Below are 12,682 nucleotides of genomic sequence, written 5' to 3'. Positions count from 1 at the left end.
CCACTTGAAGAGTTCTGAATAGGGAATATTGATGGACGAAAAACATTTTCTTTATCTTAAATGCAAAATGTTTATTTTTTTTTACAATTTTGATATAATTACTTCTCTACATGAGTCGCTCTGTCAGCTAAAGGCATGTTTTAGAATCTCTATACTCCAGTTAACAATAATCGATTACTAAATTAGTTGACAATTATTTCAACAATCGATTAATAATGATTAATTCGATAAATTGTTTAATTCCTTAAGTTAATTAAATTATTATCCTACATAACTGAATTTTAAGGTGGGGGTGCAACTTCTGGAGCATGAGTATAAAAACACTTTAGTTCTCTTTTTAGCATTACCTGGACTACATAAAAACAGTACATTAAACTTGTCAAAACATTTAATACTGTTAATATTTCCCTTTTTATGGTGTGCTTGTCTTGACTGAACCTTCAATTTAATGTACTATTACATTTTATATCAATAAGATACATGAACTCTAGTTTGTAGTTCTATATGGTTGTTTAGTCGCTGATGTTACATACTGCAAGGATGAGAAACATAATTTCCCACCAATAAATGAAGTCTGTGGTAAATCCCACAGTGCAGAACCATTTACCAGTTTAGTGTTTGTGTTTTACAGTGCGTCTGCTGCAGTAATGAGCCTCTCATTTTGACCTGCTGTTCTAATGATGTGACCAAGCTGAGCTTTGAACACAGTGACTCTTGTAAGCCACTAAACATACATTCACTCTGCTATAGTGTCCAAAAAAGTTAAATAGTTTGGAGCTAGGAGGCAACTGTTTGTAGGTGTAGTGAAAACTGCAGCAAAACTGATCCAAATAGTGCGACATGGCATCAAGAGTTTTAATGATTTAGTAGAAATCTTTTAAACAATGTAATTCATTTTTAATATTCAACTAGGGAGTTTTGTCCTATATTTAACAGCTTATTGCGATAAACATTAAATGCTTGTTGGACTGTGAAAGTATGCTAAAGCTGCATATTTGATGGCCAATCCTAACGATTCATCACAGCCTGATACTAATTCTGCACATAAAAATCTGTATATATACAGACAAGTAACATTTCTTGTTAAAAGCTTGAAATCCCAAATTTTACTTGTGCTGTTGGTGAGTTCTCACTATATCTGATATAATATACAGTAAAAAAAAACAAAACAAAAAAACACTTGCAAAATACAGTGGTGTGAAAAAACATATTTGCAAGATCATGAAAGAAATTTGGATGTCAAATATTGTTGGGGTATTTAGTGGGGAAAGGGTTTTGGGATTAGAAGAGACATTATTATGGTTTTACAGAATAATATCTTTAAAATAGCCTTTTTATTTGACCCTTTATGACTAAAATATTGTTTTTTTTCTTAATTTGCTTCAAGTCGGAAGTTCCCGAGCTGTTCAGCGGATGTGATAACAAGCGCGTCTATGTTAAATGGGCCCGATCTAGCAAACAATCAAAGCGTTATATTAAAGATGAATTTTGTGGCTACTCAAAAGCAACCGCCAACCAGCTCAACTCAGAAACCAATGGCAACTCCACGTAAGCTACGAGAACATGCAGAAGAGTGCTGCAGTTCTGTGTTTTGGCCACAGGTGTCAGTATCTTTAGGAAACTCCATGATGCCTCTTTAAAAAAAATTTTTTCTAGGTGAGGCAATCCTAGCTGATTCATCTAGGAGGTTCAAACTTAACTTTATTTGGGAGGCTATAGTATGTTGCACAGGCCTTTCTTGCTTAAAAACACTCCAATGTATTCATAAGAAAAAAAAAATCCTTCAGCGTTAATTAGCCGAGAGCGGTCGTGTCCCTCCGATACTTTTTCAAGGTGGTTTTCTCATTAATCGTTAATTTTCTCATTATCTAGAGATAAGGAAAGCCGTTTCCTCGTCATAACGAGATGGTTGGTGTGTGTTAAAACTAATTACATCCTTCAATACCACAAGAGCGGGGGAGGATTCATAAGTATAAATCATGGCATCCTATGTGTAATTTTGTAAATAATCCTGTGTTTAGCTTTTAATGAGACAATGTCGTCGGTTTGATGATTTGCTTCCACTTTTCATTCGTAAGCAATTAGACCTATGCGTTTTCTGAACAGCCTTGGTGTTACGCCTGTAACAGGTATAAAATGCATTAACCCCCAAAATAATTTAAAGGTTTTCATTTAAAAACAGTCTGATTTGTTTCTACTGTATTCCATGCAATCCAATCATCCACCTGACAACTGACAATGAGTGAAAAGAAAAAGGAAACCAAAAAACGGATTATTTGCGCACAAGCGTTACAGCAACTGCTAAACGACGGGCAGCACAGGCATAAATAAACTGGGAATCCAGGGCTGTTGTCATGCCTCATTCATTACCCATACAGGTTAATCATCTCGTTATTTCAAGAAATTAATAACTGTTTTCTTGTGATAACGAGATAATTATCTTGTTATCTCGAGAAAACAATTAATGGTTTAACCGTGGTAACGACATAATTATGTCATTATCTCGAGAAGGCAAACGCTTTTTTTCTGACATTAAGATTGATTTGATTTAAGACTTTGAGAAAGTGTGACATAGCAAAAAAAAATTTATTCCATGACTGCTCATGAATGGTCTTACAACATCCAAACCTCCAAATGCTATTCTTTCAGAATTTAAAATAAAATATTCGTCAATTAAAAAATGTTTAACCATGATGAGATGGATATTAAGCTACTGCCATAGCTTTTTTTTTGTAACTTGGGTCATATTTTCATTCTCGCTCATCACTACATCCCTTGCATGACAACACAAATCAGACTGCATCCAATACAAACGTGCCACAATAACAGAAGACATCAGTATTAATTCATCAGATGTTGTCGGTGGATACACAATTCATACACACTAGAGCACGTATAAATACAAAATTAAAACTTGTGTACAAAGTCGTATCAAAGCCAAAGACGTAATAAAAATTGGCAAACGCACGTCCATACTCTGCAATACTACAAAAATTAAGAAAAAAATACAAAATGGGATGAATTTGTTTTTCTATGCATTTTTGACCACTGGGCTCTATTTGCTCAAACATTTTGTTTGAGAGCAGCTGGGATGTGTTAAACTCAAGGGGAGGAATGCGGGATGAGGACGCGATGATATAAAACCCCTGACCACATGGGCGTACAATTAACAACATAGTATGGTGGAAAGAGATGCAAAAATATGAGGATAGTAGCTACATTTCCATACAACAGTCAATAATGCTACATAAAATATTTATAGTTGCCCAAAAATGATCAATTTCCTTAAGTCTATGTTAATTAAGAAAAAATGGACTGTTAAAAATTAGGCGCAAACCTGTTAAAAAACAACAATAACGGTATGAGTTTATCATATGTTTGCAGTTTTGTTCAGTTTAGATAATCGGGGAATGCTAGCTTAAAAGAAAAAGTTACTAGAGTGGTTAAAAAAAATATTCTCCGATGTGTATTTTCTCAACTCAGACTCCTAAGAACCTACAGACTGGATGTTGAGCGGCTAAAATTAGCTTTAGAAGAAAAAAAAAAAAAGAAGAAAAGCTAGATGTTGTATGTCTGGCACTTCCTGAAATCATTAGCGCCACTATATTGGACTTTCAAGAAATCTGAAACTTCTAATTAATACATCGGAATACAAATATTTTAGAATACAAACATCTAGTGAATGCCTCAAAGTCAAATATCTTGAAAAAGAGCACTGATTAGAGTAGCCGAAAGGCAGCCGAATGGCAGCTGAAAGGCAGCCGATTGGAGCCGAATGGCAGCCGAATGATAGTCGAGCCATCAGATGTGTGCAATGTCAGGAGAAAGAACCGAGCTTATCTGCACACATGTTTTGACATTTTTTTCTATTATTTTGAACAATAGACCAAAATATACCTTTCTATAGGCTGATTACTCTTTAATTGCAAGCTTAGAGAAAGCTGCCAGCACAGACTCTGACTCATGGGCTACCAACGTTGCTGAAATTTGTGGGTGTTGTGTTAGCTTATGATTCAACTGCAAAAAGGTTCTCCAAAGAAGAAAAAAAAACTTTTCTAAATCCTAACCCCCATTTTAGATAACTCAATAATTTTGGCAACATATTTTTTTTTTTCCTAGCCTATATTGCGGTTTTTATCATAAAATTTGTGTGGATTAAAAAAAACAAAACAAAACTGAATGAATATTTGTATTTAGACATATGTAGTATTACTAAAATTGTTTTAATGAGCTAACCATGACTATCTGCTTTGTTACAACACTATAGTATGGCACAGATATAATACATTATTTATAGACTCTTAATAAATATTAAAGCAAAACACAAAAAAGCAAACAAAGGAGCAACATGGCAATGTTGGCTGGAATTTCAACAAAATCATTATTCTTATTAACTTAACATGATTTTTTCATAGATTAAACATTAACATACCACCATAAAAAAGTAGCCAACATGAGAAAACATGTTGCATTCTGTTAATTGGTTAATTAAGCTTTAGATTTTAATGTAAAACCTTGTATGATGTGGTACATTTCAGTTATAAAGGAATTTTGGCCTCATGCCTATGTTAGGATTAAAAAATTATGGGAAAATAAGAATTTTCTTATTCAGTAGTCATGTGAATGTAATCTGTTGGGTGTATTCACGAATTGTAAATGGAGACATCAGAACTTATAATCACAATCTTTTCTTAACTTTCTTTGGACTTTAAAGATGACAAAAGCTGTGCACACAGCGCTACACTCTACAAGGCTACAAATCCCCAAACTCATAGGGGATCACGTATGCAGATGATATTAGAATGGGGTTTAAAAACACTGAAATAAGCAAATACCTGATATTTGATTTTGTTTTGTAATAATAACACAAATCATATATAAATCAAGGCAAAAAATTAATTAGTTGGATGGAAATACAGCTACTAGGCACAAAGGGGGATAAATTAAGTAAAAGAAAGTTAATTTACCTCCCACAAACATGTATGGATAGAAGAGGTAGTGCAGGGCCACTATGTGCATGCACTTGACCGAGGCTACATGCATGCAAAAGGTTAATACAAACACTAGAATACAGTACAGTACGGTACAGCACGGTACGGTACAGTACAGAAGGGCTACTGGGCTACCTGCACTGCAGCTACCTGACATAAATGCCAGGAGAAGAGAAAGTATTACAACTTTCCGAGTGAAACTATATGTATATAAAAGTATCAACGGTACAAATCTTTGCTAGCATTTACTGTAAACAATTATTCTGGGAGAGAAAAGAGAAAGAAATGGTACATTTTTCCATTTTTTTTTTCTTTTTACAGAAAATGAAGATACTTTTTTTCTATATCTGCAGACATTCTCCAGAATTTTCAGGCCTATTAGTTTTTACCTTCTTTACTTCTCTTTTCTCTGCACAATTTGAATCTATCAACTCTCTCCAAAGCTTTTCCGGTTTCACTCACACACACATGCACAACAAGAGAAAAGGAATAATTATCCTATCAAAATCCAGACAATTATAGGAATGCTTGATAGTGGAAGTAAACAGACTCTTGCTGAGTTTTCCTTCTAAAGCACGTCTTTCCTGGCCTGACGCGCAGCTTCCTGACCATGAGAAAAACCCCTGTCATCCATGATGGCGAAGCATGGAGAGCGGCTTTAAGGAGACGGAAGTATTTTGAGCGTTAAGTTCTGAGAACACCTGACTGCAAGGCTTTAACTTTTAACAGCCCGCTCTTTATATCTGGGTTTGAACTGGCTCCCCTGGCGGTGTGTAGGGAGGTGGCGCAGGTGAAGGCTTTATTCCCCGGGTCCGCATGTAGGAAAGGAACTGGTCCGGAATCTCAGCCAGTACGTCTTTTGCAAGCCGGGCCATGCTCAATATGTGGTTTCCACTTCTGTCGATGTAGTCTCTAAATGGAACAAACTAGGATGAAAAGGAGCAAAAACAAGCTATTAAAAACACACGTTGAATTCCTGAGACTTTTTAACATCTTTTATATTTGCTAAAAGTCCAAGTCTAACTGTTAGCACCTTTGGCTCATTTAATGTAACCCTTGAACTTTTTGCATATCCTAGGTTTTGGACATTTAGATTTATTGAGTCCGTCTTCAACAAAAGTGGAGATCAGTGTCGCATATGTGGGCCTACAGAGACATGGCTACCAGAAAACAGCAGAAGGAGCTCTGTTCAGGTAAAATGTAAATTTTTTGCTAAGTCGAAAAACTAACACTGATGTTAAAGCTGATGGGAGAGTGTCCTAAATTCAGGAAAACCCCAGAAATAAATCTTAATAGAACAGGGTTCTCAAACTGAAATCTGAGCTGGTATCTCTTGCCCTACACACATGAATCACATCAACTTTCTATCTATATTTAAGCTCTGCTAATTAGCCCATACGTAATTTAGATTTGCTGATGAAGAGACACGTTTTAAAGTTGCAGAACACCTGCCCTTGAAGATTCGAGTTAGAGACCCCTGTTATACATAATAGAGGTTCACCTTTCAGCTAAACCAGCTGTCCCCAACCACCGGTCCGTCGGTCATTTGGTACCGGGGCGCACAGAATAATTTATCGACGATCAGAGTCTGAGTGATGTTTTATTTTGAAAAATATAAAAAATTGTGGTATTCTGTCCCAATTACATCAGTCAGTGCATCTGTGCGTCTTGACACAGGTTAAGACTCATCCTATCTATAACATCCTATCTTTGTGAAGCGGGATTTTCTGCGGTTACAGCGACCAAAAAAAAGCTACGGAGCAGACTGGACATCAGGAGCACACTTCGTGTGTCATTGTCTCCGATTACGCCTCGATGGGACCGGCTTGTTTTATTTTTATGCTGTTTGTGTTGGGAGCTGGAGAAAATCCCATCTTTCTCCAGCAGAGTCCGCCGTGGATCCTGAGGGAGCCTCCTGCACAGCTGCAGCTCATCAAGATCATCAGAGGATCCACTATATAAGCTGTCTTCAGACCTTGCCTCAACGCCGCAGTGTTGTTCCAGTTGGTCAGCGCTAAAGCCTAGATCTCAGTGATTTTCTATGACTCTAATTCCTGGTTGGATTCTAACCTTTGTCTCTGTGCCTCTAGGAAACCCGTGCTTCCTCCGTGAAAGCTCTGGAAGAGCTAACCTGCCGAGCCGACCCTCAGAGCCAAACCCTGAAGACTCTCAGAGAACCTCCAAGCAGCTCTGGGCTAGAGCTGGGAAACCTAGACCAAGGTCTGTTCAAGCTAGACGTGAGACGCTGAAGCAGCTAACGGACTCTGCTACTAAATCCACCTCCAGAACCAACAGTGACTCTCCCAAAGATAACCTCAAGAACCCTCAAGGTACTTTCTGTGCACCATTGGAAACCAAACCCCGTCAACAGTCCTTAACAGTGCTGTCTCTCTCGCAGACTCCGGTGAAACCAGAATCCAGGCCCGAACCAGCCTTCTGCATAAACTGTGTGATTGTGCAAATAAACTTGTTAAACTTTTCATCCTGTGTCCGTCAGTGGTGTTCTGCATCTTTGGGTCTCCATTAGAGAACCGATCATGACAGAACACTGCGGCCAAACTCAAGGCCCAGCAGATCACCATCTCCGTCGACTAGAGGAACAGGCTGCCCAAATCCAAGGATTCGGCCTGGCTCTACGTGAGTTAAACACCCACATTGAAAGACAAAATCAAGCTATTCAAGGCTACGTTAACTACTTCAATAGTGCTAATGCTACATCTGCACAGCAACCATTTCCGGGTCCAGTCCCTCCCCCGAGGTCACAACCTGTGACGTCATCAGAGTTCCGTCCTAGTCTCCCAGAAAAATTCTCTGGTAACATGAAAGATTGCAAGGGATTCCTATTCCAGTGCCGGCTGATCTTTCAGAACTCCCCTGGTTGTTTTTCCACAGATCACAAGAAGATAACGTTCATTCTCTCTCAGTTAACAGGAAGAGCCTTGGAATGGGCTCAGGCAAGATTTGCCATCGACGACAGTTTAAATTGCAGTTTTTCTGACTTCATTGCTGAATTTTCCCAGGTCTTTAACCAGGAGACAGACCAAACAATTGATTCCAGAGCCCTTTTCAACCTTAAACAAGGTAATTCTTCGGTGGCAGAATTTTCAATTAACTTCCGGGTTAAAGCAGCAGCTTCCGGATGGAACCAGAGCGCTTTGAAAGGAGCCTTTTTCATGGCTTTAAATGAACAAATCAAAGATTAACTTGCTACCCTCGATGAACCAGCCTCCCTCGAAGATTTAATACGCCTCTCCATCAGATTAGATAATAGAATTCGGGCCAGAAACAGTTCAAAGAAGCAGAGTAATTCTTCTTCTACCTCTCATAACGTGACTGTTTTCTCTCCCTCTACAGAGCAGATGCCCACTCAGAGGACTAAGCCCCAGTCTCTACCATTGCCTGTTCAGGCCTCTCATTCAGGCGAAAGGGATTATGAGCCTATGCAGGTGGGACACACTAGGCTCTCTCCTGAGGAGAGACAGAGGCGTTTCTTAGGAAAACTTTGTATCTACTGTGGTGAGAGTGGTCACTTTATCGCCTCCTGCCCGGCAAAATCAAAAGCCGGGGCCCGCCAGAGGATATGAGGAGTCTGGCGGGCCATATAAATTCAATTAAATCTCCTCGACTGTTGCTTCCAGCCACCCTTTTCTGTGATAACCAAAGTCTCTCTTTCTCCGCTTTCATCGACTCAGGTTGTGAGCGTAATCTTATCGACTCAAACCTCGTCCAGCAACTCCAGATTAAAACCGTTCCCCTCTCTCAGCCTCTCAGTGTGTCCGCCATAGACGGAAAGAGACTCCATCGTGTTACCCACCAAACCCAGCCCCTCGAGCTACTTTTGTCAGGTAACCACCGAGAAACTATAACTTTCTTTGTGTTTCCCTCTGCATGTTCCCCCCTGGTCCTCGGATTTGAGTGGTTGGAGAAGCATAACCCTCACATTAATTGGACCAAACGTCTCCTGGAATCATGGTCTACTTCGTGCCACGAAACCTGCCTTCGTTCTGCTGCCCCTATGGTGGGGCCTCCTAGAGGTGGGGGGGAGATGGACTCTCCTGACCTTTCTTCAGTTCCCTCTGAGTACCATGACTTAGCCCCCGTCTTCAGTAAGGTCAGTGCGACGTCCCTACCTCCACATAGACCATACGATTGTGCCATAGAACTTTTACCTGGTGCCCCTCTTCCAAGCAGCAGATTGTATAACATTTCCAAACCAGAAAGAGAAACTATGGAGAAATACATCAACGAATCATTAGCTGCTGGAATAATCCGTCCTTCTTCCTCTCCCCTGGGCGCCGGTTTCTTCTTCGTGGGCAAGAAGGATGGTTCCTTGAGACCTTGCATTGACTATCGAGGTTTGAACCAGATCACAATTAAAAACAAATACCCTCTGCCTCTTCTCGCTTCAGCTTTTGAACCAGTGCAGGGTGCTACTGTGTTTACCAAGCTGGATTTAAGAAACGCCTATCACCTCCTTAGAATACGAGAGGGTGATGAATGGAAAACTGCCTTTAAGACACCCTTGGGCCAATTCGAATACCTGGTGATGCCTTTTGGTCTGACTAACGCTCCAGCCTGTTTCCAAGCCCTTGTTAATGATGTTCTCAGAGATTTCCTCAACGTGTTTGTATTTGTATACATTGATGACATTCTCATTTATTCCAAGGACCTCCATGAACACAAGAGACATGTCCGTCTTGTCTTACAGAGACTACTGGAGAATAAGCTGTTCGTGAAAGCAGAGAAGTGCGAATTTCATCGCCCTTCAGTCACCTTTTTGGGGTTTGTGCTCGAGGGCGGCCAGGTAAATACCTTCTGAGGACAAGATCAAGGCAGTCCTAGACTGGCCAGTTCCAGAGAATCGAAAACAACTACAGAGGTTTTTAGGGTTCGCTAACTTCTATTGTCGGTTCATAAGGAACTATAGCCAAACCGCCCTTCCATTAACCTCACTAACTTCCTCTAAACGAACTTTTCAGTGGATCCCCGAGGCTCAAGCTGCATTCGAGAAACTAAAATCCTTGTTTTCCAGAGCACCTGTACTTATCCAACCTGATCCGACAAAACAATTCATCCTTGAGGTGGACGCTTCAGATTCCGGTGTTGGAGCTGTTCTCTCCCAGAAACTTGATTCTGATCAAAGAATACACCCTTGTGCCTTTTTCTCCCGTAGGCTCTCTTCAGCTGAACAGAATTATGACGTGGGTGACCGTGAGCTCCTGGCTATCAAACTGGCGTTGGAAGAATGGAGGCATTGGCTGGAGGGAGCTGAGCATCCGGTTCTTGTGTGGACTGACCACAAGAACCTGGCGTACATCCAGTCAACCAAACAGGCTAACCCTTGCCAATCCAGGTGGTCAATCTTCTTCTCACGATTCCATCTTATAATTACCTACAGACCCGGATCCAAGAACGTGAAGCCCGATTCTCTCTCTCGTCTCTACTCCGTCGATCATCCAGAGACACCTGAACCTGTTCTCCCAGCTTCATGCACCGTAGGAGTGGTCAATTGGGAAATAACGGACCTTATCAACTCAGCCCTAGCCACTGAACCAGATCCAGGTACCGGTCCGTCTAATCGCACATATGTCCCTTCTTCTGTCAGGTCCCGTCTTATCCAGTGGATGCATGCCGCCAAATTCTCCGCTCATCCAGGAGTGAGTAGGACAGTCGCTCTCATCTCCAGGCGCTTCTGGTGGCCCACACTCCACAGAGACGTAAAGGAGTATGTGTTGGCCTGTCCCACATGTGCTCGTAACAAGGCCTCACATCAACCACCTTCTGGTCTCCTTCAACCACTTCCTGTTCCCTCGCGTCCTTGGTCCCACATAGCCATTGATTTCGTCACCGGTCTCCCTGTCTCCCGAGGTATGTCCACCATACTAACCATTGTCGACCGTTTCTCAAAATCCTGCCATCTAGTTCCCCTGAGAAAACTTCCCACGGCCTTTCAGACAGCCCAGCTTCTTATTAAACATGTTTTCCGGCTTCATGGCATCCCCCAGGAGATCCTCTCGGACAGAGGTCCCCAATTCATATCACAGGTATGGAAGGCTTTTTGTTCTGCTCTCGGCTGCAAACCTTCACTCACTTCAGGTTACCATCCTCAATCGAATGGCCAGACCGAGCGTATGAACCAGCAACTAGAATCCACCCTCCGCTGCCTCACTTCCAATAACCCGGTGGATTGGAGTCAATACCTCCCGTGGATAGAATATGCCCACAACTCTCTCCGTTCCGCATCCACTGGACAGTCCCCATTCCAGGTCAGTCTCGGATATCAACCACCTCTTTTCCCCGCAGATGAGAGAGAGATATCGGTGCTGTCCATGAACCAACACATCCGCCGCTGTCGGAGGATTTGGAGGGAGACCATCGCCACACTCAACCAGTCATCCGAGTCAGTCAAGCGTTTCGCCGACGCCAAGAGACGTCCCGCCCCTGAGTATTCTGTGGGCCAGGAGGTCTGGCTCTCCACTCGAGACATCCCCCTCAAGGGGATGTCTCGAAAACTTTCCCCGAGATTCATAGGACCTTTCAAGATCTCTCGGGTAATCAACCCATCAGCTGTCCGTCTCCAACTTCCCCAGTCACTCCGAATCCACCCTACCTTCCACGTCTCCCAGATCAAGCCTGTTTCCTTGAGTCCTCTGTGCCCACCGTCCGACTCCCCACCACCCGCCCTGGAGGTCGATGGCCATCCGGCCTTCACAGTGCGCCGCATAGTAGACTCCCGTCGACGAGGTCGCGGATGGCAGTACCTCGTCGACTGGGAGGGCTACGGACCGGAGGATCGTCAGTGGGTCCCAGGCTCGTACATCCTCGACCCTGCTCTCATCGAGGAGTACGAGCGTTCCTGCCCATCCACCTCTTCCGGACCGCCAAGGGGCGGTCGTTGAGGGGGGGGAGTACTGTTGGGAGCTGGAGAAAATCCCATCTTTCTCCAGCAGAGTCCGCCGTGGATCCTCTGAGGGAGCCTCCTGCACAGCTGCAGCTCATCAAGATCATCAGAGGATCCACTATATAAGCTGTCTTCAGACCTTGCCTCAACGCCGCAGTGTTGTTCCAGTTGGTCAGCGCTAAAGCCTAGATCTCAGTGATTTTCTATGACTCTAATTCCTGGTTGGATTCTAACCTTTGTCTCTGTACCTCTAGGAAACCCGTGCTTCCTCCGTGAAAGCTCTGGAAGAGCTAACCTGCCGAGCCGACCCTCAGAGCCAAACCCTGAAGACTCTCAGAGAACCTCCAAGCAGCTCTGGGCTAGAGCTGGGAAACCTAGACCAAGGTCTGTTCAAGCTAGATGTGAGACGCTGAAGCAGCTAACGGACTCTGCTACTAAATCCACCTCCAGAACCAACAGTGACTCTCCCAAAGATAACCTCAAGAACCCTCAAGGTACTTTCTGTGCACCATTGGAAACCAAACCCCGTCAACAGTCCTTAACAGTGCTGTCTCTCTCGCAGACTCCGGTGAAACCAGAATCCAGGCCCGAACCAGCCTTCTGCATAAACTGTGTGATTGTGCAAATAAACTTGTTAAACTTTTCATCCTGTGTCCGTCAGTGGTGTTCTGCATCTTTGGGTCTCCATTAGAGAACCGATCATGACAGATTGTATATGATTTTATGCCAGTCGTATCATTTTACTTGATCGGGGGGGATTTCAATACAATCAAGTAAAAAATATGATGCA

General features: G+C 42.3%; 1 protein-coding gene across 1 annotated transcript in view; it reads right to left on the bottom strand.

Annotated features, from left to right (window-relative positions):
• Positions 1-4,694: 4,694 nt before the first annotated feature.
• The window catches only part of LOC119776258 (copine-8), a 118,760-nt gene continuing 110,772 nt past the window's right edge, over positions 4,695-12,682 (bottom strand). The window contains exon 20 of the mRNA XM_038274571.1: positions 4,695-5,917. Within this exon, the coding sequence (XP_038130499.1) occupies positions 5,729-5,917 (189 nt within the window). The 3' untranslated portion in view covers positions 4,695-5,728. The remainder of the gene's footprint in view (positions 5,918-12,682) is intronic.

Source organism: Cyprinodon tularosa, unplaced genomic scaffold (assembly GCF_016077235.1).
Source record: "Cyprinodon tularosa strain WSP-4 unplaced genomic scaffold, ASM1607723v1 ctg92, whole genome shotgun sequence".
Taxonomy (NCBI): Eukaryota; Metazoa; Chordata; class Actinopteri; order Cyprinodontiformes; family Cyprinodontidae; genus Cyprinodon; species Cyprinodon tularosa.
The sequence above is the reverse complement of the archived record's forward strand: the minus strand, read 5'-3'. Positions and strand labels throughout refer to the sequence as shown.